This window comes from Protomyctophum bolini (genome assembly GCF_963924005.1).
Source record: "Protomyctophum bolini genome assembly, chromosome: 4".
NCBI lineage: Eukaryota > Metazoa > Chordata > Actinopteri > Myctophiformes > Myctophidae > Protomyctophum > Protomyctophum bolini.
Window position 1 is genome coordinate 37,633,251 of NC_137865.1, and position 26,214 is coordinate 37,659,464.

Sequence of the window (26,214 nt, forward strand, 5' to 3'; positions counted from 1 at the left end):
AGTAGCTAGTAGCTTGTTGGTTGTGTCAACGTGTTTGTGGTGACAAAATATTTTTTTGGAGGAGAAAGAGGGCTCTTGTCCTGGCGATGTTGGTGGCGAGGAGAAAGAGGGAAAGGGAGACGCGCCAGAGAGCTTAGCAACGACTCCATTATTTTTAATAAAGCGCATCCATTTTACCACAACACACGACTTAATTGCTGCATTTCAGGCTGTTAGCCATGGGGCGCCTGGGCGCACGGCTCTCTCCTATCTGCAGTCAGACCGTTCAGCGTTACTTCAGGAGTGCTTTGGCATTGCCAGTGGACACCTCGATGTTAATGTTATTAAAAAAAATGAGAGAAAAAAAAGGGGGGGAATCATAACATTTCATGCCCAAAATGATTGTTTGGTAGCAGTAGCATTTTCAGAAATATAAGTCATGCCTACGACTCTTTCATAATCTCCAGTCCAATGCGCACTGCCCATGCGAACTGAAAACATGTTCATTCATATTAACAGTTTTATTTTATTTTAACAACCATCATATGGAATGGTTTGAAGAAACTTCACGGAGTCGACGTGACACCTGAATTATTTGATAGCTTGCATGCAATCTCTTTTGATATGCTACTGTACTGTTTCTGCAGTTTATAAGTAGCTCCGGTCCATTCTGTCAATGCAGGGTGTGCGTGTGCGTGTGTACACGATAAATATCTAGTACATTTGTATATTCACGTACAGTCGTACAAGTAGGCTACACAGCATAGGCACTCAGATCATAACACAGGGCAGAATCATATAAGCATTAGGAGTGAAAATGCATGCACCTTGAATTATAACGTTTGTTTTAATTTTCTGTTCGGCCACGACGGGCAGGGATTATATTTTCCTGTTGAATTGCTTACTGGAACAGACCAAACGACTTTACTTAACAATAAAATCATTTTCGTTAATACGAAAGTGCATAGGCTTTCCTCTTCCGTGTCTGCACTATGCAGAAAAAAAACAACAGACTCAGAGTGTCCTCTCGTCTGAGGTGCCGCCCTGTTCTCCAGCTTGTCGCCTACAAAATGTTTCGTGTCTTGTGTCTCGCCCCCCCCCCATGAAACACGTTTGTCTGATGAGACCACGTGACTCCCATTAGAAATGCATTGGGAGCTGTCTTGTCTGATGCTTTTCATCAGACAACCATAAGACGCTTGTCTGATAGATGTGACTGCGGCCCTAGAGGGAGGCTTTAGTTTACCACCATTGCCGATGGAACTTGTAGGTACAAACATTAACCAAAACTATCTCTACAGGCTCAAAGCGGTTCAATTGCAAATAGTTTAACTCAGTGCAGTCAAACACACAATTTGCGATTACATAGACATCATATATACTTACATGACAAAGCAAAGTGTAACTGAGTAAAAGCTCTGTCTCACCTGGTGATCTGCTCCTGAATAGCTTCAGTGTTCGCCTCTGCAAACAGGTAAAGCATGGTGCAGCTGAAGTAGTGGGTGTGGCTGTTGGGGTAGCGCAGCTGATTGGCTATTGCATTCAGGAACAGGTAACGCCCTGGAGAAATACAAAAGCAAGCCAACCAATCAGAATGTCAAGACATATTCCGTTATGTCGAATTTGAAGTCGGTGGGGGCGAACGGTTCTCCAGTTACGTGGATTACACACAGACAGATGTACAGAGACACAGAGGTGCCTTTATAGATATAAGATGATCCATCAGTGAAACGCGTCCTACCCTCCGTGTCCAGGTCCACAGCTAGGTTCTGGAAGATGTCCATGTGAGCAGAGTGTGTGATGGTGCTCATGGAGGGAGTGCTGCCCTTGTTGTGGATGTGAGCGATGGCCTGCGTCCCCACGTACAGCACCAGAGCGTTGATGAGCTGGATGTTGTAGCGGTTCCCTGGGTCCTGGGAAACCTGCGGGTGCACAAGGACCAGTCAACCTTCAGGCAGGAACATGTGTGTGATCATGTGATGATGGACCCCAAGTGGATTTTACATCATGTATGCTCTTCCTCGCCGTTTACTTGGCCGACCGCTTTTATTTAATTTGTCCATCACTGTGATGACGTGCACTCATGGCTACGAAGTACGCGAAAGATGGTGTATCATCTAGGGCCCAATCCTGAGCGCAGTCTGCTTCAAGCACTGTAGGGGAGTAGGACGACCACCTCCAAACAGTGCAGATGTAGTAGTTATTGTTTCACATCTCCATACAGGTTAAAAATAAAAATTCTTGCTTCATTAAAATAAGTCCTGGATTGTCACTTTAAACCTAAACTACTTTCGGTCTCATGTAGCACAACACGTTCCTACTGGTTATGTGGAGTGCTCTCCAAACTATCCAGAGTTCTCAATTAATTCAGTGATTTTGTTTTATTTACCATTTGAGGAGCATTTCTTTCTTGAGCATTTAGCAACCGGTGCAATTCTAGAGGTGCTTTGCACAAAGGCAAAACTATCCGACCCCCCTTTGTCTATAAAGCACCAGACTTTTCTTATATCATGTCAAATAAGAACTGTGTTCCAAAAATAAACAAATGATCCCGGAGGTGTTACTCATATGGATATGAAGAATCAACAGACTGAGAAATCACTAATGTGACTGCCGCCAGAAACAGACTATCAAATACAGTGTTAGTTTTATACAAATAATTTGATTTAGTCCTAGTCTTTTGAATGACACACCATTTAGCTGTAGTTATATTTAGGCTTCTGAAAAACCATAGTCTTTTAGTCTTAAATGCAATGTTAATTTAGCCAGAAAAGATTTAGTCTTAGTCTTTTGAATAACATACCCTTTATTCCTATTTAGCCTTATGAAAAACCTTAGTCTTAGTCAACAAAATTAACACTGATCAAATAAGACTATCGAAAATGATACAGACACCCCTCCAATATCGCAGAGACAGTTTGTTTACCACAATGCTTATATGAGATGATTTTAAGAAACCCAATGTTATTCTGCATAGATACTTTCAGGAACTAGCAGGAGGATGGGCAAGTCACCTGCTTTACCTGCAGGTTGCTGCGCAGCTCGGAGAGGAAGGTGACTGGCGAGCGTGTCTTCAGATAGGAGTCCAGGTCCTTCTTGAACTGGGAGGGCATGACTCCAGTGAAGTTGGTGAGGATACGGGGAGCGATGTTGATCTCACTCAGCATGTCCACCTGAAGACAAAAGAAAAGCACCACATCAGACCCAGACCCATACACGTGTCTTCTTTTACAAATAGAACACAGCTGATATGTACCATACATATCTGCCTAGTATGTGACGACAGAAATGATTGCTGCTATAAAAGATTTTGTTCATTACAACTTAAGTACAGGGGAATCTGTTATGCCCTTCTTTGTCCTGGGTTGAACTGCAGGTGTGGTGGTCTTAAAGCCAAAGGAAAAGTGGCAGAGAAATAGAATGTATTGTTATTTTATAATGTGCAAAATAAACACATTTAACCCATTTTGGGCGGGAACCCCTTTTGGTGTTAGCTTTAGCTATTGAAAAATAGCAGATCTACAAGCTCATAGCACGCCACCGAGTGGCGAGCTACGAGGTTGTAGGTTTGCTATTTTTGAAAAGTCGAAGAACGACTGACATAGAAACATAGCTTTTTCAGAAAACTGTCGTGATTTAGAAGACAATTTTAGAATCTAATCTCAGGTCAAAATGGGTCAATTCATTTTTCTGCCAGTTTTCCTTTTGTTCATTACAACCAACACTATCAGCTGGAGAAAGCATGGCAAGGTCTGTGTGCATGTTGTCAGTGATGGGTGGGTCAGGTGCAAAGACATGGAAGTGGGAAGAAAGCGGATATCTTGAGGGTGTTTTGGCCCAAGCGATGGCCGACAGCAGGTCTATGCCTTTACGTGTGCATCCGTCTACCTTCAGGTTGGGCGTGAAGGGGTCGGGCAGCCTCATGTTGCGTGGGAAGGCACTGAGGATGAGGTTGCGGAGCTGGATGCAGTTGGGCGGGATGACGTCGCAGAAACCGTAGTGGTAGTCGCACAGGAACTCTGGGAAGTCGTGCAGCAGCACCAGGAGGACTCGCAGGGTGCCCTGAGGAGGAGGAGAAGCAACGTGGGTCAAGATCGCATCGTCAGAGGGTTGGAGATTGTAGATCCAAGTAACACCGTCCAGGGGAGTATAAATTAAGCTTTATTTTTCTTAATTTATTTTTTCTTCTGTGCAACGATGAGGGTCTATACATTTGATAGAATTATTGGTATTTCATTACTGGACAGAAGTTCTCAAAGAAATCTCAAAGATTTTTTTCCAGTTAATGGAACCTTTTCTTTTTAAATTTACAAGGATATTCATATTTCAGCTATTCTGTTCTCTGAGGTAAATAAATTAACAAGGATATTCATATTACAGCTTAACAGTGGGAGAAGTGAAATACCTTGTAGAGGATTTGCATAGGTTTGTTGAGTTCTACATTCCTTAGGAAGGGTGCCAGGTACTTAAAGAGATCGATGAGTAGCTGAGCATACATGGGCCAACCCTAGAAGAGAAGAGAGAAACATCGCTATGGAATTGGAGCATACCTTGGAGCATAAGTTATTCGAATGCTAATATTAATAAACTACCAAAAGTAAACACCACGTTATCCATTTGTAATATCTGTAGGTATGACAATGTATGCAGGTGCAAGAAAAAGATAGGACATCAGCACACTTCTGCTGAGGTGTGTGTGGACGTGCACCTTGTTTACCTTCTGCTGAGGTGTGTGTGTGTGGACGTGCACCTTATTTACCTTCTGCTGAGGTGTGTGTGTGGACGTGCACCTTGCTTACCTTCTGCTGCGGCGTGTGCGCCAGCATCCTGGCGATGAAGATGCGGTGTGAGATGAGCTCCAGCCAAGCGTAGACGAAGCCCGGTGCTTTAGTGGGCCGCAGGATGTGGAAGGTGTTACTGCAAGGACAGGACATCCAGTCAGAATGGCTTCAACAAGGACAAACTCCCTGGAACCTTTATATTTACCATTAAAGGAGAATCTGACCAGCAGGGTTTTTTTTAACCGCAATCAGATATAGGCGGGAAAAAAACGAAATAAAAAAAACATCTAGAACACACCGTAGCTCAGAGCATGCGTGCTGGATCATAGGCTTGTTCACCTTTTTACAGAGAACCTTTGGGACAAAAATCTGTACATCTTATTCGGATGTACGGTTGGTGCTGCAGTGTGCTCTGGATTAAGAAAATGGTTATAATCCGCAATTGTCCCTTTACACAGACTAACATTCTTCAGAATTTGGACATGGATGATCTTTTAGGTTCAGACAAAATTACATCTTTTTACTGCCAAGCGAAACAGAGCATCTGTGAACGCGCGAAGAGACGGCGTGAGACCATATGGGTCGTCCAGTCAGTTCTCCTACCAGAAGGCGGTAAGTGTCTGGAAGTTGATGGTCTCCAGGACGTGTTCTGGGGCGTTGAGCTCCAGCAGCAGCATGATGAAGATGCGATGGTACGGCAGCTGCTGGAACTCTGTCTGACGCACGTCATGGTCCTGGATTAACACACCTACGACGATACCCAGCACCTGGACACACGCACACAAAATTAAAATAATTACGTTGTGAGTTTGTAGAGCTGCCATTTTAACTGAATGTTCACCCAAGAATAGGGACGGAAGTGTTACACATGATGTACCATGTGTAAATCTATTGTAACCAGCATTCTGTTCCAGTGTTCTATGTAGTGGCATGCTGGGGAGGGGGCATGAAGGCCTGGGAGCTGAACAAGCTCAACAAAACCAATGCCTCAATTTCCCTTGGGGGATAATAAAGTATATCTCAGGTTTTACCTTGTTGAGCAGGTTGATCTTGGTGACCGTGTTGGTGGCCTCTCCAGAGTGTTTGACCAGCAGGGCGATGAGCCTGACGAAGGCGTCCAGGTTGTGGTAGCACTTGGCCCGGATGATGGCGGCGCTGGCGGCGGGGTTGTGCTGCTGCTCGGCCTGCGCGCGGTAGCTGATCTCCACGCACATCTCCGTGCACAGCCGGAAGAACCGTGTGATGAGGTCGTCCGTTTTCAGGATGCCTTGCTGGTGCATCTGGGGACGGATGGACGGGGTGAGGAGGAGGTACAGTTGGACTGGAAATGAAATGACACTTTGACATGTTCGCTGAATGATAATCAGGGTTTGTCGTGGTGCTTGGAGAACGAGAATGTGAGAAGAATTCAAAAAAGGGGAACTCATGTTTATGGTAAATGCCATAGTTAATGCCGAGGACAAACTGATGAAGATCGGACGGTAACACAAGTTCTAGAGCCCGACAGATCGATATCAGTCAGACCGATTCATCGATTATTTTACATTTTTTACGCAATATTTGTACCACATTCAACGTTTCCATCCATATGTTATTTTTGAAATCTTCCAAATAATTCTAAAATAGCAGATCTTAGACAATTTTTGCACTTTTTGACAAAATAAAATTAGTCAAAATCGATAATCGGTGCTCTCCAAAATTGAGATCAGCATCAGACTCAAATTTCTGGCTCTTGCAAGTTCAGGTGTTTGTACCTGTCCTACAAAGGCAGAGAAGGCCTTGGTGCTGTCCCTGCCAGCGGCAGCAGAGTGGTAGAGGTTGACCCACTCTCTCAGCAAATACTCCGCCTTCTCCCGGAGGCCTGGAGGGTCGTCGTACTCCGACGCCTGTGAGATCCCCGAGTGCATCATGAAGTTGGGGCCACCGTGCGCGCGGTCGATCATGGCCTCGTAGTTGGAGCGAACGACGTCCATCAGCTGCGGAAGACTGGGGGGCGCAGGTAGGAAACGTCATGGCAAGGAGAGAAAAAAGCTGATCAAACAAGAGCGCAAATGAGTCTACGGCTGCGCAATACAATAGTGGAGCAGTTGATTTAACTGATCGATTGAATTAATGATAATAGCTGAACGACCAGCCCCCAAACATGGAGACAGTGATTTCTTTAAACACCTGTCTGAGCCAAATGATCTCCCGACCGTAGTCTTTTGTCAGTTTGGGATGTAGGAGCCTTTACAGTGTTGATTTTGACAGAAATGTTGCGTTAGTTTTAGTCAGTCTTTTGAATAAAACTTAAGTCACAATTTAGTCAACCCCCAGAAGAAAAGATACTAAAAAGCGTTTGCTGTGAAAGAATATGTATTCAAAGATTTGCGGCACATTTCCCCAGATTTTTCAACAGCTAAAGTTTGAAATAATGGTTAAAGTGGTTTAAAAGCTAAGGTGTCACAGATGCGTTGGGATAAAGTCAGTGGTCTCTTACCCTTCAGGAGCGTTGGCCCTGGAGTGAGCGCTGGTCCTCATCAGCGTCTCGATGGTGTGGAAGAGGTCGGCCTCGGTGATGTGGCTGACGCTGCGCTCATCTACCAGCAGCAGCTTCACCAGCTGCATGGCAAACGCTACGGCCATGTAGTGTAACCCATTCTCCATCGACTGGAAGAGGAGGACGGAGAGAACACAGCTTAGCCTACTACAGTTCAAATTACATTTCACAGTACACAGCTGTGACTGTAAGTTGCCTATACATTCTCCCCCCATTTCCTGTCTTACTGTATTTTATCAATAAATAGGCAAAAAGCTAAAATAATTATTATAATAGCTGGTTTACTATATATACTGTATATATAGTGTGTTCCTGCTTACTCTAAAACGATTAAGAGTGCTAAATGCCTAAATTGTGTACCTGTGCCAGGTGCAGGTCGTACTGCTGCATGTTCACCAGGTGGTTCCTGATCAGCAGCTCCACTGCTTCCACGTTGTACTTGTACTCATCCCGACACTCGATCAGACACCTGGACAGAGACAGGCAAACAGGTTAGACAATTCATCACGACACACAGAAAATGGGTTACAAAATCGTGGGATAGAAACATTTAGAAAGAAAAGAATATACGAGTGTTGGCGGTCACCTGGTGATCTGCTTGTTGCACCACTGTGGTCCGTAGGCCCGTCCGTCCTGCAGGGCTTTCAGCACCAGCAGATGACACTCTCTGTAGCGCAGCAGGAGGTCAGCGTCTGCCCCGCTGGTGGCGTCCAACAGACCCTCCACCGCCTAGGAAACGAAGGAAAAGGATCACTCCTTTAAGAACATTTAAAACAAACAAAAAAGGTAAATCCGTCTACACGAGATTGCAAGGGTAAGCTATTAATTCGAATGCTATCAACCCATAATCACCAGTACAAGGTTACTTATCAAGAAAATGCAATGGATTGCGATTAGGAAATACAGAAGTGAAATTACTGCCGCCAAAGCAAAAACATGTTGAAACTGACTTATGCGGTCGGTTAAGACTGAGGTTAGTGGACTTACGTGGCCGGTTAAGTCTTGAGTTAGGGTTAGATTTAGGGTTAGTAATAGTCGGACAACGCAACCAATGCCACGTCGGACAATGGCCGACGACAACGTCTCCACTCCAGTAGAGCCTACTGGCTCATAAGTAACCTACTGGTTAATATGGGTTGATAGGACTCGAATCCACTAGGGCTATTGGTCTTACTTTTTGCAGCAGGCCCAAAGCAGCGATTCCGTCCCTGGAGTTCCGGGCCAAGGCCACCGACTCCAGCAGGGTCCGCAGGGCCTGGGTCTGGGGGTTCATGGCCAGGGCCGGGGGGATGGCGTGGAGGTGCTGCTCCAGGTCGGCCATGCACTTGTCGTAGATCTGAGCCACGTCGTCTGTGGCCCAGGCTTGTTGCTGCATGGGAACAGGACGGGAGACATGGTATAAGACACTGTTTGGGTCAGTGGGAGTCAGGACCCATTTGTGGGTCGCGGATACAAAGTCCCTTTGTTTTTCTGTTTCCTACATTTTGTTTTTAATTATTTAAAAAAAATCAAATCAAAAAATCAATCAAAAAAGCAAAAGGTTTTCATGAATTAAAGCAAATGCAATGATTTTTTCATGAATTTCATGAAGAAATCAAAGAAAATGTTTTTATGTTCTACGATGTGAACATAATGTTAATGTTGTTTTATGCTTTATTATAGTGGTGGGGGAAAAAATCGATTAGTCAATTAATCGCGATGCCATCATGGGCGATAATTCATCGATGCACAAATGTCAAACATTGATTATTTAATGTATTTTTTTTACCGGAGCAAAAGGGCAGAACTAATCTGCGACTGCACTGCGTCGTCGTACCGGACCGTTTAGAGTGACGCACACAGCGCTCGCACACGCTTTAGCTTTCAACAACCAAAACAGAACGAGTTACCAACGCGGAGGGGAAGAGAAAAAATATGACAGAAAGGGAACATTTTGGATTGTATGAGGTTGAGGGGACACGAGAACTCGATAAAACGCACACCATCGACCGCCTGTGAAATGTGGCCGAGATGGGACGATGTAGTGTGGCTCCAAAGTGCTAACATGGCCCGGAATCCGTCGCTCCCCACGACCGAATGTGAACGTAAATCCTTTGCAATAAAAGTGCCGATGGACTTCGTAATTCTAGTCGCCTTTTCTGAGTGCATGGGCAGCTGTCCGTGTGTTCGGGATCGGGATGGTTGTCTTGACTGCATCTCTGGATGTCAGTGGGCAATATGGTCTTGTACACGTTGTGAGTTGTATCGAGTTCCCGTGTCCCCTCAACATCATAGAATCCAAAATGTTGCCATACACTTGTAAAATACTTTAAACCAAATGCTCCTTAATGTGTGCAAACAAACAGAAAGGTGCAACATAATAGTCTCAATAACTACCCCAAAGCTTCCTTAATGACACTTCAGTAACTGAAAATGAAATCCCTGAATAAGGAAACAAAGAAAAGCACCTTTTTTGTCCTAACAAAGAATAAAGGCAATTTGACAGAGTGCTGCTGACCTCAACCGAAATCCTGCCCATGTATTTCTATGACATGACATCTTATGTCATTATTAATATATATTTATTGTATGCTTGTACAAACTCATTCTTTTTTTTTAAAGAAAACTGCTTATTACTGTTCTGTATTTGGCCACAGACACCCATCTGAAAATATTTTCTTCTATGGACCCCCCCAGAAGCAAAGATTTGAGTTAAAAACGTGCACTGTGAAAGAATATATATATTCATAATCATTAGAAAGCACTTTGTTTATTAGTCACACAGTGACTGAGTGATTAACAGTGAGTGATTAATCATGATTAATCGGGATTAATCGAATCGTAACATAGCCCAATTAATCAGGATTAATCGAATCGTGACCCTCGGAAACTATGTGTAATCGCATCGCCAGGTACCTGGCGATGACCGCCTCTACTTTATTATTTACCACATTTTCCTCAATTGTTGTTTCACACTTCCACTAATTTGGCAATCCTTTGTGAAATCTACCATATGAAATTGAAGATGAGTCAGCCTAAATTTGTAATACTTCGTGATAATAAATTACTACTTGGATTGCACCGCAACAAGCCAAGGGAAGATTAAATTGTGTGTCGTTAATTATTGGTTGCTGATGTCGCCATTTTATCAGGCTGGTAATATAAAGTCACCTTCATGGGCTGAGCCAAGAAGCCTGTGGGTTGAGATAGATCATTGCTGGGCAGGAAACCTGGAACATTTCTGGCAAACTCCTCATACACAGCCAGTTGCTTAGGGTCCACTCCTCCCACCTACAATAAACAGGCAAAAATGTTATGCACTTTACAGTCAATTCAACAGTGGAGCAGAGATCCAGTAGAACTAAAATACATGTTTGGTTTCACTCTGAAAATAGCAGATCTACAAGCTACAACGCATTGTGACTTGTGAGCTCATAGATCGGCCATTTTCGGCCATTTTCAGCATGCAACCAAAATCAGGCATTACTTTCGCCATCAAGGCCGGCCAAAATACATTTTAGTCGACTAAAACTACATTTGATATGGTCGACTAAAAACTATAACACTAAAACATTTCAGATGACTAAAATATGACTAAAACTCAACAGAATTTAATTCAAAAGACTGACTAAACTAAATCCATATTTACAGTCAAAAATGAACACTTTTCTCTAGTAGCAATGGTTAGCTCTAGTTTACACATTAGTCACTGTGGCCCTTTTTTCACCAAAATAACTGGTAGAACTAGTTCTGTTCTTTGTTTACGATGGATTACATCACATCTGCATCTTCCCACTTGAGGGCAAGAAAAGTATTTTTAGGGTTCCAGATCCCAACTAACTTTTAGGCATCGGGAACCAATTAATTTGGTTCAAAATGAGGCAGGAAAAAAAAAAAGAACTGAAACCGGTTCAACTCTGGTGGAAAAGGGGCCTGTGTTTATTAGAAGCTAGAAGTGTGTTGTGGTGCGTTGAGCCGACGGTGGGTAAACGCGGTGGTCTCACCTTGAGTCTGATCTGCTCGGGCATACGTTCAGCCTGGTAGGTCAACACCACAGGGTCACAGTAGCGACGGCCCTCCTGCCGCGCGTGCTTCCTCAGCTCAAACTCCTGGAAGTAGACAGAACATGAAGCAATGAACTCATGACCACAGAGGACATGCCTGTTCAGTGTTCCCAGAGAACTGCTAATTACCATTAGGTAAACTGTCAAAGAGCACTTTAGGGTGATGAAAATGGGTTACCCACTGTAAAAGAATAATTAACACCTCTTGTCATGCAAGCATTACAAGGTCAAAATTACATGTCAGCAGTTTTCTGAAAGGCATCCTACTGTATAGTAAAATAAGCCGTTTTGTATAAATAGTTATATCACCACTTTTAACAGCCTGCTCAGAGACTAACTCAATCTTTTAATATAGTAAAGTCAAATGTGTGCGCGAGTGAAATGTTTGCAGCTGCAAGAGTCAATACTTTTCAAGCTGTTCTTCGAAACTTAATGCAGATTCATGGGTTGCTTGGATGAGGCTATGGATGTCCGATATTATCGGCCAATATATGCATACGATTTTTATATCGGAAAATATCGGTAAAAAAAAATATATATATATTATTATTTTTCTCGTTTAAAAAAAGTTATAGGAGTTCTTACTGTATGGTGTGTGTGGTATGAAATGTGATCCTACCATAATCACAGTAATCCGTAATATTCTATATGGGCTTTTGGAGAGAAATGAGCTTGAAAAGCTTCTGTCACTTTCACATTAGAGCACTGCAGAGCGTGTCTGTGCAGTGTGCACCTGGTCCTCGTTGGTGCTCGTTATCTCAGGCATCAAGGCAATTATGCTTCTGCAAATAGGTCTCAACATCTATGTGAAGTACAATTCTGAGGTATTTGAGTATTTCCAATTTCCAATATTTTACTTCTACTAACTTCTACTAACTAGTAACTTTACTTTAAAGTTACTAGTTACTTTTATTATTATTACAAATCATACATTATACACTTCAGCCCAATGTATTTATACTTTTACTTAAGTAAATATTTTGAGTACTTTTGCCACCACTGGAAAAAGCATGCATATATCGGCATCGGTTGATATCGGTATTGGAAATTAGGAGTTGGGCAATATCGGGATATCGGTAAAAAAAAATCAATATCGGACATCCCTATCAGTAACCCTGTGAAAAGTTGCACTAAATACCCCTCTAGCTTCAGGAGACACTGGCTTAAAAGCCTGTATTTTTAACAGTCACAAATGTCTGTCTAAAATATACAAACAATAAAACAAAACATAAACATTCATTGATTCTGGCTCATTTACATGGATGTGAAAATTGAAAAGGTTGATTAATGTGCATCGTCCCTGGTAAATAAATATACTAATACGAATAAATCGTAGCGCAGCTTGTTCCCACTAGTGGGCCTACAGCCGTTCTCACCGTGGCCAGTCTCTTGTCCATCTCTGGGCCAGCCTTCTCCACGGCAGTCTTCTGAATGAAGCAGCAGGCCAGCTCACAGTTGTCCTGAGCGATCCTGGCCGCAGCCTCCTCCATCATCTCCCTCTGTTGGGGCGTCGGCGCCTGGGGAATAAGAAGACATGTTTAAAACGTGTCGATTTCAGGACGATTTAATTTAGTTTTAGTCATCTGAAACGTTTTAGTATTAGGTCTAGTTTTAGTCGACTAAATGCAGTTTATTTAGTTTTTCGCCAAAAATGCTTTTTGGCGGGCCTTGGTGGTGTCGTGATGGCAGATTTTACCCTTGGTTGCATGCTGAAAATAGCAGATCTACAAGCTCACAACGCATTGCAGCACCGTGCGTTGTGAGATTGTAGATCTGCCATTTTCAGAAAGCAACAACCAATTGCAACCAAACAAAACATTTTCTCTTCTCCACTAGTCCCTCCCTAACATTTTTATTTAGTGGTCATCAGTGAAAAAAAGGTAGTCGACTAAATCAACACTGACCCTGAGCGCGGCGGCGAAGCTGTTCTTGAGGTTGGTGGCGATGCTCATGAGCAGCGGCTCGCGGCAGGTGATCATGGCCATGCCGGCGGTCAGGTTCCTCATCATGTGGTGCGCGGCCACGCGCATGCGCGACTCCTCCGAGTCCAGCGCAAAGTCCTTCCGGACAATCTGCTCGCAGGTCGTCATGGCGATCTTGATGGAGCGATCCACCACGGGATGAACCAGCTCCTGGACGGCCCGCTCCACGGACTGACGCACGCACTGCTTCAGCTGAGGGTGGGCTTGTAGCAGGGGGATCTGGAGGAGAGATACACCTTTAGTTTATTACTGAGGGTGGGCTTGTAGCAGGGGGATCTGGAGGAGAGATACACCTTTAGTTTATTACTGAGGGTGGGCTTGTAGCAGGGGGGGATCTGGAGGAGAGATACACCTTTAGTTTATTACTGAGGGTGGGCTTGTAGCAGGGGGATCTGGAGGAGAGATACACCTTTAGTTTATTACTGAGGGTGGGCTTGTAGCAGGTGGATCTGGAGGAGAGATACACCTTTAGTTTATTACTGAGGGTGGGCTTGTAGCAGGGGGATCTGGAGGAGAGATACACCTTTAGTTTATTACTGAGGGTGGGCTTGTAGCAGGGGGATCTGGAGGGACAGATAGACCTTTAGTTGATTTTTGTTGTTATTTTTCATGTCATGATTATGAATTGAATACCCAGGACCTGAATGGAAACAAGACAGCAAGGACTTTTCGGTGATCACATTGGACGGGTCAAAACAAGCGAATGAGTTAATAGTGCAATGAAATGCACACTTACATTTACGTTGATATTGATGTGTGGGGCCAGGCCTGCCAGGGCGTACACATTGATGTCATGGTAACTGAACTGTGGGGTGGGGGGCCCAGTGGTCGTGGGCCCAGTGGTGGTGGTGGCAACAGGGGTGGAGGGGGCGACTGCAAATGGAAGGAATTCTCCTGTTGGTTACAAAACGCTTCTTTGATTAGAGTCCAGGAAGGGGTTAGCCTGGGAGGCTGGATAAGCAAAGCAAGAAAGCAAAAATGGATACGCATGCTTACAGTACAGATGCAGGATTTTAAACCTATCATATGTCTTAGCTCAGATGCAGGATTTTAAACCAATCAAATGTCTTAGCTCAAACAAGAGTCAACCAAAGTGTACAGCACTTTGGTTGACCACTTTGTAAATGTGCTTCATAAATAAAGTTTGATTTGAAGAATGCATTCATTACAGTGTAGACCTCTGCCAAAAAAGGACAGAACTCTTGCTGTTTTTTCATGTCTAAGTTTGGACTGATGGTGGTGCAAGAGTAACCCGACTCCACCAGATTGCGGCAGCAGTGAGTTCCTCCTGCTGCTCCCATCTGGTCTCTCTCGGGCAGAGACGATGCACTCCGATCAACTGCTGATGGGAGCGATATGCGGCCACTAGAGGCGGGATCAACGCCAGACTGGTGACATATTGTAGCTGTGCCACACTAGCGCAAATGTAAACACAACCTAACAGGACGACAACTCGAAGTTATTATGGACATATCATATTTTTGTCCCGCTTCGGGGTTCATCGTTACTGCTTGAGAGAGACCAGATCAAGGCAGGAGGGAACTTGTGAACTCAATATTGCCGCAATCTGGCGGAGTCAGGTTAGTGCAAGAGGACAAAGCGTGACAAATCAATAGTTTTTTGCTCTTGGACGCAAGATTGTTCACTGCAAATGTCATAAACTCCTTTTTGGCATGTTGGTCACAGGCAGACAGACAATATAACAAAATAACCTCTTTGGCAGAGGTAATAAAAACTGAAATTAGCAAGACATACATGGACTTATGCCAGACATTAAAACATAACAGATCTCAGCATAAAGCAGGATTTCCCATCCTCCCCGTTAACCCCATATGTTGATACATTACGACAACGGTGTGTCGACATTAGTTCAGTGTTTCTTTCTAGGAGGAAAAGGGTCATGGCTATGAGATAGATACAGTAGATTCACATTTCAGTTGCATTTCAAAAGACCATGGCACTTGCATGATTAAATACAACATGGATCTACCTGATGCAGTCGAGTTAAATACTCTGATGCAGTAATGACAAATTGTTTGTCCCTTTCTCTCTGTGGACTCTGCTATAAACGTCAAGAACGGTTATCCCATTACAATTGTTCTGCCAACATTAAATAGCTGTTGACAGAATAACAAATAGGAGAATTGAGGTCTTTTGTCTGCTGCACAGGAAATACGATGCCGATTGGCCCAGTCGTTGGGAGATTAGTGGCTCCTGTTAACTCACCTGTGGGAACGATGGGCAGCATCTCTTCTGGAGGCTTCATCACCTCTTTCTTTGGCGCGGACAGCTGCTCCTCCAGGCTCTTCAGCTTGTCCTTGTCCTTCAGCAGGTTGCCAGGTTTCAGGTCGTTGATGTCCAGAGAGAGGTTCTTACACAGAACTTCAATTTCAAACTTCAAGTTCAACTGTAGGGAATTGGACAAACGAGGTTAATCAGCAGGGTGAAAAAAGACACCCAATTATTAGGCCTAAATATTATATGTTTTTAGATAACAGAAAAGATCTTTTGGTCTATAGTGTGTCAGTCTACAAGTACATTATGTGGATTATGCAGTCGTTGAGCACTGACATTTTGCACCTAATCCCATGTACGCGTTTCGTTTCTGCTTTTTCTAGCACCTTAACTAATGTTCAAACGTATGCACAGCATACATCTGTTGCTATGCTCACGCAATCTTTCATGTCTTATCTCAGGCACCATGTAATTCTGATATCATGCCATGCCTTGATGTTTACTGCCAAATGTGGACACTTTAATGTCCAGTAGTAGGCATTAGAGCAGCAGCAACGCTGCCACTTCCTTACCTTGAGGTCGTGCTCCTGATGCAACTCAGCCAGAACATTCATGATGGCCATGGTCCAGGGGTTCTGGGGCCTGAAGATCTACCACGCAGAGAACAAAGACATTCCATTACACTGACTAATAAGCAACAACCAAGATAATGTGATTTGGGATTTAGTTAAGAACTATACAACCCTCATGCTTTGCATGTCCTTCAAAAAAAGAAAGAATGGACATGGAATGGAGTAGTTAGATTTGAGATTCACCATGCTACGCAAACTGGACTCCAGGACTTTGGCCACAAAGGGAACCACATACAGCAGCTCCTGTTGGCCTTTCAGGTAGGCCTCCAGCAGGAGAGACTTCACCTCCAGGTCCTGAAGGAAGGTCAACAGAATGATGAAAAGTTACAACTGGGTGGAAGCACCCTCAAGGATCATCTATCCAAGTGTGTACACAAAAATAAATCAGTAGTCTGTATTAGGGCTGGCATGACTCCAAATCAACGTCACGATTATTTCATTTTTCTATTGTGAAAATAGCAGATCTACAATCTGTGCAATTCCTGTACACCACCACTGTACAACGAAGTACAATACAGAGTTAAGAGGTTCAATTTATTTAGTCCAGCATAAAACAAACCTATTACATTTTTTTATGTCAATTTATTGATATACAAAATACAATAAATTATATATAAAAAATAAATATTGATTCTTATTTATAATTTGGTTATTGGTACTAAATATCGGTACTAAACACTTTAGGTTAATTGCTCAGCTCTAGTATGTAAGTAGGTAGTGAAGCTGCTTACCGTGTACAGGATAGGTTTGTTCTTGGCCAGTGTGATCATGCCAAGCCAGTGGCCCAGATTTTTCAGCAGGGAGCGATCAGAAAAATTGGCAGCTGCCTTGTCTGAGGTCAATAAAACCTAAACCAGAGATTAGGCAAAGTAGAAGAAAGGGTTTGTTTTAGGATGGGAGGCTTTCAAATGACACTTCTTGTCAGAGCAATCTTTCCACCCAGGCATGTAAACCCTTCCCAGAAGACTTTTCCAAATGAAGACAGCAATCTTTTACCTTGATGTTCCTGTACGTCTCGGCAAGGACCGCTTTGACAAACTCTGGGTTCTTCAGTGTGTCCAGGAAGTTGGAGTAGAGACTGTGAAAGTTGGGCTCAATGCTGACACGCTTCATCACCAGGTACTGAGATACCCAGGGCATGAATTCATCCTTCACAGTTTCCTTTAGTTCTTCAACCTGGAAAAATAGAGGTTGTGTTTTTGTAATGAGGCTGGGTGACTTCAAATCAATATCAAGATGTCATGGTATCGCTTGGGTGCCAGGCGGATACAGGGAGCTCTTACTATGAGGCACTTCCGTTTTTCACTAGCTAAAATGCATGAAGCAAAAGCGCCAATGCTAATGTTAGCCCACGATTGCTATCTTTCTCCAGGAATGTTAATATTGTAATGACGATGCATGGAAAAATCTGAAATGAGACCTGAACGTCACAGATCTGATCATCCCCACGGACAGTGGCGTAGTTTCCGAGAAAACAGCGTTCAAAATTGTCCGTTAAAACATAAGGAAAAGGTTGCGCACGCACCCAAACAGGGCGGCCGGGGCCCTAGCGACCGGGCCGATTCTTTGCTATATACCTTTCGTTAATTCCCCAGGCCAATTTTTTAAGTTACTTTAACCAACATATTTCTACTGTATGCTGCTGAGGGAGATTAGACTACAACAGAGATAAATGCCAGTCCAGGGTTTGGATAAATTACAACAGAGATAAATGCCAGTCCAGGGTCTGGATAAATGACAGAACAACAGTAAAACTAATCAAATCCAGACACTGGTACTCGGGCACCACTTTTCTTTTATTGCCGTTTAACGTTTCAATCTCAGCGGATCTTCATCAGGAATTCCCCTGAGTTGGAGAGATCCACTGAGATCGAAACGTTGAAAGCAGCAACAAAAAATAAATAAAACATCTCCTCCCATGATCCTTCACCTTCTGTGTCATGTTGGACTGAGAGAGATTATTGAAGATGAAGGCGATCTTCTCCTGGACGTTCTCCGGAGGCTCCACGATCCTTTCGTTCTGGTCTGTGGCCACGAGCAGGGTGTCGATGTTGGTCGTGTTGATGGAGGGCTGCAAGCACAGGACAATGAGCTTTCTCTACCAGATGCAGCAGCCATTTTGACATGTGAAAATGGCATTTAGGACCATCTTTCTGAAAGCGACCTAGCACTCATTTAATTTCATCACCGTTAGTTATGCCATGCAGATGTATATTGGTTACTTGTGAGATGTTGTTTAAACAAGATGTTTCTACAGATATATACTATGCGGTCCACAGATCTCAAGTATGTTTTTCAGATGTTAGGTTTGATGTTTGTTTACCAGGTTTGATGTTTGTTTACCAGGCTATCTGATGACTACCTAGTAGTAGTACCTACTTACTTTGTAGCCCTTTCACTATTTATGTGGACCATTTACCCTGCCGTTTTTTTTTTTATATATAATTTGGGGACCCCCAAAATAGTTTTGCAACCCCCGGTGGGTCACGACCCCCCAGGTTGAGAACCCCTGTTGTAAGTCACTCTGGACACGAGTGATTTCTAAATGCCTACATTGTACGCAGAAAAATCCTTGGCGTTAATTTCTAACCCAGAGTCATGCGTTACATTTTAACACTCCCGAGTTCAGTTCACACAAATTTTGTATTATTTAAAAAAACAAAAAGATACTTGATAATCATACACATCACTTATAGCCACACTTACCGGCACATCTTTCTTGAAGGTGGTGGGCGTGGGCCTGGTGATGGTGGTGGTCTTGGCGACAGTGGGGGCCGTGGTAGTGGTGGTGACCAGGGTGCTGGGGGGACCTTGCTGCGGGGCCTTGGGCAACACACCGGGCTGCTGGGACTGGGCTTGGACCTGGGCCAGAGCCAGGCTGCCGGGGGTGGTGATGGAGCCCTGCATCTTCACCGGGGGGTCCCGTGACTGCTGGCCGTACTCGATATACTGCACGCACAGGATATGGGAATTGCAGAGCGAGAGATTTATTTATCTAGGAGTAGGAATCCCTGCTCCGTGCCAAGGCTGGGACAGAGCTCAGGGTGGACAAGAACCACATCAACACTGGCCATGCATGCCTATTGGACAATTCTTCAAGATTACCATATTTATTTATTTTAATACCAAGTCTGCAAAATCTAACATCATTAGATTTGTGACATGTGCACAAAGAAAAACTGACATGAATTAAGGAAACCTGTTTACCTCTTGTAAATGATGGGGAAATTGCAAGAAGTGACCGATGGAGGCCAAGTGTTGACAGTACTGGGGATAGTCCTTTAGCCTGTTTTTAAATCTATCTAGAGCAGCAATGCCAAAATAATACATTTTGGACCCGAAAGGTTTCCGTAAGGCTTCAAGGACGTAGCGGAGGGCCAGGCCCAGGGCCATGTATGTGACCAGGCCCTTCTCGATGATGCCTCCAAACAGGCAGGCGGTGATGTGGAGCTCCTTGTCCGGGTACTGAGGGAAGAAGCGGTACTCCTCAAACAGGTTGCGCAGCATGCAGTTGAACACCTCCCGCTCTCGTTTGATGGTCGAGTCCTTGAACCTCTGGAGCATCTCAAGCACCTTTGTGAGGAAAGGGGGTTGAAGAGGGAAAAAGGAGAAGTCGGGGTAAAATCAATTGGTTGGTCAATCTGCAATAAAGATTCCATGACCATCAAACCGCCAAGAACAAAAGTAGTACTACGGCCTGCTGTTTGTTTGATTGGATTGGATCAAGCAAGTGACATCGATGAGCGTCGCAACTCTGCGCCCTCGTGGAGCGGAGCGGGTGCATTTTGAATTGAGCACTGAGCGGGTTTTAAAATTGGTCAGAACGGCGTCCGGAGCAAGAACTGTCCTCCACGGCACACGTGTTTAGAAGCTAAACGCTTGGATTTAATGTGTGCGGATTCTGCAGAGCGCATTTACTAAAAGTATGAAAGTGTGCTGAAAAATTGGAACATTCATCAATGCGTGATTCGTGTGCCTGTTAAAGTTGGAAAGCTAGTGAATGAGTTTTTAAAGTGTAAATGTTTCGATTATACACAGAACATGTTTAATCACTTTTTAAACACAAATGTTTATGCTCCGAAGGCCTTCAGGCTTCTGGCAATAATGTCGTTTAATTAGCCAATTTCAGGAAAACAGCCGTTGCATATCTAGAGATATTCCTCAGTGCAATCAGCCCCGAAGATCGAAAACACTTTCTGAAATGCTGCAGTTTGAAGTACTGGGTTTTAAAGAAGTTTTTGTTTCTTACGTCTGCCATGCTGTACAAATTCAAAGCTGGGTACCTACCTCATCCACAGACATGGTGGGGTGTGGTGGGTGGTTGTAGATGCGTTGGAAATAACTGTTAGCTTCATCGTCTATCTCCTTACTAAAGTGCTGGTTTGCCTCTGGCCACACCTGAGAGAGGTCCGCTAAGGGGGAGAAAGGAGAGGGAAGAAGGAGCTCTTAGTCCTCTGGAACATTCTGAACAGTGAACACTAATAAAGCATGCCAACTAACTAATTCAGAAAAACTGTTAAAAAACATAACAAAAAAAAGGGTATGGGTAAAACCTCAAAGCAACATAAAAGACATCAAAAGAATTCCAACAGATCGAGTCAGAGCTCTTGTTGATGGCAAAAGCACACTCAAGTGGGGCTGTCCTCAGAAGCAGACACAGAATGGAAGACTGATCTGTATTTCCTCCTCCATTTTAAACACGTTAAAATGCTGTGCATTGTCTTGTCAAAATGTAGTACAAAATGTCAGGCATTTCTTAAGTTAAGACAGATAGCCTCAACGATGTCCAAGAGGTCGTCAGTGACAGAAAGTCTGTCACATTTTGAGAAGATTTGTCATATACGTATCAAAACTTGGCACTACGAAATTGATCTAGAAATAATAATTGGAGAGGAAATACAGCGTTGAGCAGCGCAGGGCGGGGCTCTCAGTCACACCACTGCCTCCACTTACAGGCCGCCATCTTACTCTGCTGAAAGGTGGGAGGGTTCAGTCCCGGCGTGCTCATCTTCCTCGTGCCGAATGGGTCGCTGCTCACTGCCGGCATCCCCAGACTAGAACCAATACCAGAGCCGATGCCTGAACCCAGAGGACCTGAAATCACAGCAAAAAGGCGTTTAGTAAATTACTTCTTCAAACGTTAAAATTCATAATAGAAATATATATTTGTTGTTTTTTGAGCGGTGCTAGCAGCTACACACTTTTTTTTTTTTTAAATAAACACATGTTGTAGTAGCACCAAATAAAAAAAACGGTAATATAAATCAAGACTAGGTTTTAAAGAAACATTGGAAAAGCAATATGAATAGTATTGCCATTTAAGATCTATAAAAGCCTGTTTCGTGTTCATCAATAGCATGTAGTTACACAAAACCTGTGAAGCTTTTTTGCAGTTTGTCAGAACAAAGAACAAAGTCTGACTGTTCCTGTTCCCTTCAAGTTTGGGGTCGAAACAAACCTGAAAAGAGAACACTTCACTATATTGAACTGATGTGTGTATTTTGGTAGGAGAAAAAATAACAAAAAGCATAAGTACCAGAGTCCATACCGGGAAGCTGCGACGACAGGCTTCCGATGCGATCCCCAAACGGTGTGCTGGGGTTGGGGTTGGAGAGCGGCGGGAAGGCCTTGGCAGGGGACTGAGGGTTGCTGAAGGCCGAGCTCAAGGAGGAGGGGAAGCCCTGCATGCTCTGGGTGTGAGACGTGGCCGTGCCACCCAGGTTCAGAGAACCCATGGCCGACAGAGGGTCGCCCATCTGCAGCAGGGAGACACAGAAAACTAATCGAGTGCTGTCGGGTGCAAACCTTGCATGTCCAAAGATATTCCTTTTTTATTATTTAACACTGCCATTGACGAGTATACGACATTTAAGGGTTTTCATTGATAAAGTTAGATCATGCTCTTCGCCAATGTATGAATGGCCAAAGGCTGCCAGGCGACCGATAAACCCGGAACTGAAGTGCAAAGTGAATCTCAAATTATTTTCCCAGATTGTGTGCAAATTTCTGACCAATGATGCCTCCCCTAGGCTGGCTGCCGATGTCAATTGCTTTGCTTTGGGGTCAGGAACAATCCAGGTTTTATATGCAGTAGAGCCCAGGAGGAGGCCCAGGAGGTGAAACGAAGCGATACCTGTACAGGAGAGATGGCGTCCAGGCTGCTGGTGCTGGGAGCGCGACCCTTTGGCATCACCCCTGGTGGGGGCTGTCGGGCTTTGTTCATTACGTTGCTGCAGTTGGCGACCATGGTCAGGATGGTCTCCGATAACTCTTGGGAAACGCTCCTAGAACAAAAAAAAAAGAAAACAAAAAGTTAAAACCAGCCGTCTCAGTTGAGGCCAAATTATACTTAGTCAACCCAGACATCCCGGGTTTTGCGACTGTCAGGTTGAAATAATCTATGGGACATCTCATGTACTGACAGAGACCTCTTGGCATATTAAACAGATATCGTTTGCGTCAAGAATCTCGAGTGTTTGTTTAGTATATTTTGGTTAATATACGAGACCATAATTCTATACTCAATCGACAATTACAAGTAAAACCCAACAACAATAACAAAGCAACCATATCAAACTAGATTTTTCTTACCCTGCACAAGACTGCAAGCAGGCCAGCATTGTGGCCAACGTCTCAGGGGGCAACTGGGCGCTTTTAGGCTGGTCCTTGTCAGGGGCCAGGCCCCCCATGATGGAGGGGCAACGCCTCTTTAGGAACGTCACGCAGGCTTGGATAAAGGGCTCCTGGAACAAAGATATTGCAGGTTGACAAACACAAGACGCTCTCATGGAACATACAGTAATTTCCACAAAATGTATTTAAAAAATATACTTGAGAACGCCATAGTACACATAAATAGGCCCTAGAGCTATCACTGATATTTTCATAATACTACTGGAAAGAAACCATTGTCGTATAGTCAAAGACTCACCCCATGCTCTCTAATTTTGTCAGTCAGCCATTTGTCAAGTTTGAGGTATTCACGGCGAGAGGCAAGTGCAGCAAGGTCAATAACAAAGGCAAAAGGAGTACCATTCAGCAGCATGGATAGGGACTGGAGAACAAACAGAGAACAATGACTTAGACCGAAGCTGCCATTATTCAAGTTGCCCGCCAGAATTTCAGGATTAACCCAAACAATTTGTTTTATATCACAATTACATAAACTAATTTATACTGCCCTACAAAACCAAAGTGCAGTAACTATGGAGGGGGGGTGGGGGGGTGGTCTTTAATGGGTTTAACCCATTCTGACCTGAGATCAGATTCTAAAAATGTCTTCTACATCCTGACAGTTTTCTGAAAAAGTTATGTTTCTATGTCAGTCGTTCTTCGATTTTTCTAAAATAGCAGAACTACAAGCTCGTAAGCTTGTAGATCTGCTATTTTTCAATAGCTAAAGCACAACATAATGCTAACACCAAAAGGGGTTCCCGCCCAAAATGGGTTAAAAATGTTCATCCAAATGAGATCGGCAAATAAGTGATATTACACTAATAGTCAATATGTTCTTGAGGTAATTGTTTATCCCCCCCAAAAATCATGAAGGCTAATTTGACCTTTGGGATACACAAATAAGTCAGCGTGTCCAAAAACGTAGTTACTGCACTCTGGCTTTGTAGGGCAGTATAACTATGTGCTTGGTACAGTTGCTTCAGCAACGCACCCATGACTCGCAGCCAGTTGCGGCTGCTATAAACGCGCGTGCGAGAGGACAGCAGGCCTTAAGCACTGCGGTCCCTTTGGAACGCTCAAGTCGTGCATCTCGACCCCACAAACGGTACGTTTGCGACCGGTTCGTGTGATCGATTGAGCCTTACCAACAATTTTAGTGTCACTGTTAAAATGGATCACTGAATCTGATCCGATACATACTGTATGTTCTTGTCCTTTAACCTCAATTTTGACCTCCAATTTAGGTTTTATTCATTAGCACATTAAAAGAAAGTTAAATTTCAGCCACAACCAGCTCCACTTGATCCCTGCTTCAATTATATACGTAATTTTATCTCATTCTTAAAGTAAGCATTAACATATTTTTTTTAAGTTAGCTGACTTTATAGTTAGTTCACACTGTTGGAACTGTAACAATGTTGTAACATGAGCTAGCAAATGTTACCATCTGTTACTCTGAGTAAGTGACGAGTGATGTATTTTTTTTAAATATTATCTTGCCGTTTGCCAACAGTGCTATAGGATATCTATGTGCCAACAAAAATTAAGTAAACTCTTGAACGGAAGAGGTGTCAGGGGTCTTTAGAGGTTATGTGAACATATGGACCTGGTATAGATCTGGTCAATTTAGGTTTTTTTAATTTGCATTTGGACGTGGGAGCCTTGTTGGCTCCACTTCTTCAGATGCATGCGGACAGTAGAACCACATGCATCACTCTTTCAGTACGCTCCTAACCCCCAAACTAAATAAAATACATTTTGTCATCAGATCAGCACAAGTCACTTACATGACATTAGATCCAAAACAGCTAATTTCACTGAAGGTTATTGAACCCCCCCCCCCCCCCCCTCCCATAAAACATTTGTTTTTCCCTTCATACAGAGTAAAACATACTGAGCTGCTGTATTGCTAGGATTTATCATTAGGTACCTGAGTACGTACCTTCAAGTCCTGGGCCACGTCCAAGATGCGCGACAGCTTGGCCTGGTCGTACTGCTCGCCTCTCATGTACCACTCGGCCATTGAGTGCATGATTAGCTGGCGAATGGATGGGGACTGGCCCTAGAAACACAACGGCTACGTTTTAGAGACAGAGGCAACACAAAAACCATGCTGAGCTGAAAAGCCAAGGTCAGAAACAACCTGTGGGCTCAAACACTGTCTCAACTATAGAAAGCAAGCACATTTTATTTATATAGCACTTCTCACAGAGAAAACTCACAAAGTGCTTTACATGCAGATAAGAGAATAAAAACAAACACAAGCAACATACAACAGAATAGTAAAAACAGGCACATACAATTTATCTCAAAAAACAAAACAGCAAAATAACAAGACACCACATGGAAAAACATCAGATAGCGGAGACAAACACAGAGGCCAAACGGATGTTCACAGGAGATTAAAAATGTCTTAAAAAATGTATGGTGCTTCTAGGATCAACAGCAATATATAGATTTAGAAAAAGAGAGATCTGAGCGAGAACTGATGTTCTTGCCCTGATGAACACTGTGAGAGATCAAAACACATTGGCTTTTATGGAATAAACATTATCGTCACTTCCTCTCCGCCACATTTTGAGTGCTTGGAATCGGATCCCTTTCTTTTCTTTCATTCTCTTTTTAAGCGGTGCCTCCGCTCCGTTGCGCAGCTGTGTGTCCCTATGTGTACGTGTCTTTTGATAAAAGCAGCAGTAGGGTTAACATCATCACTCACCTGTCCGTGCCAGGCATAGTGCAGGATGATGGCAGAGTTTGGGTGGTTGCCCAGGAAGATGGGCATGAGGGTGGAGATGAGCTCGTGGCGGAGCGTGTGCCAGGAGGTGGAGATCTGCAGCAGTGCCAGCACCAGCATGTCCGGACAATGCTTGATGGGAAAGCTGAACAGCTGCTTCACCTGCTCGTACTGCCCCACCTCGGACAGCCGCAGCAGGCTCTCCACCAGGTCCAGGCTCTTCCTGCGAATGGAGGGAAATTATCGTGAAATCTTTGCAAATATTTGAATAGATATTCTTTCAGAGCGAACGTTTTTAACTCAAATCTTTGCTTCTAGTTTTACATAAAATATGAGAACTACGGTAATAGAAACAGGTTTTTCAGAAAACCGACATTTTGTCAAATCTGGCCTCAGGTCTAAATGGGTCAAAAACAGCTAATGCTATATTGTGTAACAGCCGTTTGCTGTATTTATTATGTTCGATTAGTAGTAATAAATATATATAGAGCTAATGCTATACATCTATATATATTTATTAGTAGGCTTGCTTAGCTGTACTGGGTATAGGGCGACTATTATGCCTGGTAGTGGTACTGTTTGTTGCCTCTGTCGTCCCTGCAGATGATGAGTGA

The 26,214-nt window shown here is 43.7% G+C and overlaps 1 protein-coding gene across 6 annotated transcripts in view; it reads right to left on the bottom strand.

Annotated features, from left to right (window-relative positions):
* The window catches only part of cnot1 (CCR4-NOT transcription complex, subunit 1), a 36,331-nt gene that overhangs the window by 1,866 nt on the left and 8,251 nt on the right, over positions 1–26,214 (bottom strand). The window contains exons 13-46 of one of the 6 annotated variants that reach the window (XM_080761733.1): positions 25,583–25,823; positions 24,809–24,928; positions 23,123–23,245; positions 22,783–22,934; positions 22,325–22,475; positions 21,740–21,947; positions 21,145–21,285; positions 20,479–20,603; positions 19,399–19,764; positions 18,898–19,140; positions 18,122–18,262; positions 17,188–17,367; positions 16,923–17,039; positions 16,375–16,485; positions 16,132–16,209; positions 15,551–15,731; positions 14,061–14,218; positions 13,247–13,543; positions 12,719–12,859; positions 11,283–11,387; positions 10,450–10,569; positions 8,474–8,668; positions 7,886–8,028; positions 7,660–7,768; positions 7,240–7,409; positions 6,515–6,746; positions 5,792–6,040; positions 5,364–5,527; positions 4,779–4,896; positions 4,385–4,486; positions 3,868–4,041; positions 2,994–3,152; positions 1,721–1,901; positions 1,407–1,539 (exon numbers count right to left, since the gene is read on the bottom strand). In XM_080761733.1, the coding sequence (XP_080617859.1) occupies positions 1,407–1,539; positions 1,721–1,901; positions 2,994–3,152; positions 3,868–4,041; positions 4,385–4,486; positions 4,779–4,896; positions 5,364–5,527; positions 5,792–6,040; positions 6,515–6,746; positions 7,240–7,409; positions 7,660–7,768; positions 7,886–8,028; positions 8,474–8,668; positions 10,450–10,569; positions 11,283–11,387; positions 12,719–12,859; positions 13,247–13,543; positions 14,061–14,218; positions 15,551–15,731; positions 16,132–16,209; positions 16,375–16,485; positions 16,923–17,039; positions 17,188–17,367; positions 18,122–18,262; positions 18,898–19,140; positions 19,399–19,764; positions 20,479–20,603; positions 21,145–21,285; positions 21,740–21,947; positions 22,325–22,475; positions 22,783–22,934; positions 23,123–23,245; positions 24,809–24,928; positions 25,583–25,823 (5,628 nt within the window). Of the gene's footprint in view, positions 1–1,406; positions 1,540–1,720; positions 1,902–2,993; positions 3,153–3,867; positions 4,042–4,384; positions 4,487–4,778; positions 4,897–5,363; positions 5,528–5,791; positions 6,041–6,514; positions 6,747–7,239; positions 7,410–7,659; positions 7,769–7,885; positions 8,029–8,473; positions 8,669–10,449; positions 10,570–11,282; positions 11,388–12,718; positions 12,860–13,246; positions 13,544–14,060; positions 14,219–15,550; positions 15,732–16,131; positions 16,210–16,374; positions 16,486–16,922; positions 17,040–17,187; positions 17,368–18,121; positions 18,263–18,897; positions 19,141–19,398; positions 19,765–20,478; positions 20,604–21,144; positions 21,286–21,727; positions 21,948–22,324; positions 22,476–22,782; positions 22,935–23,122; positions 23,246–24,796; positions 24,929–25,582; positions 25,824–26,214 lie in introns of all 6 variants that reach the window. The other 5 variants (XM_080761732.1, XM_080761734.1, XM_080761735.1 and 2 more) reach the window with 5 other exon arrangements.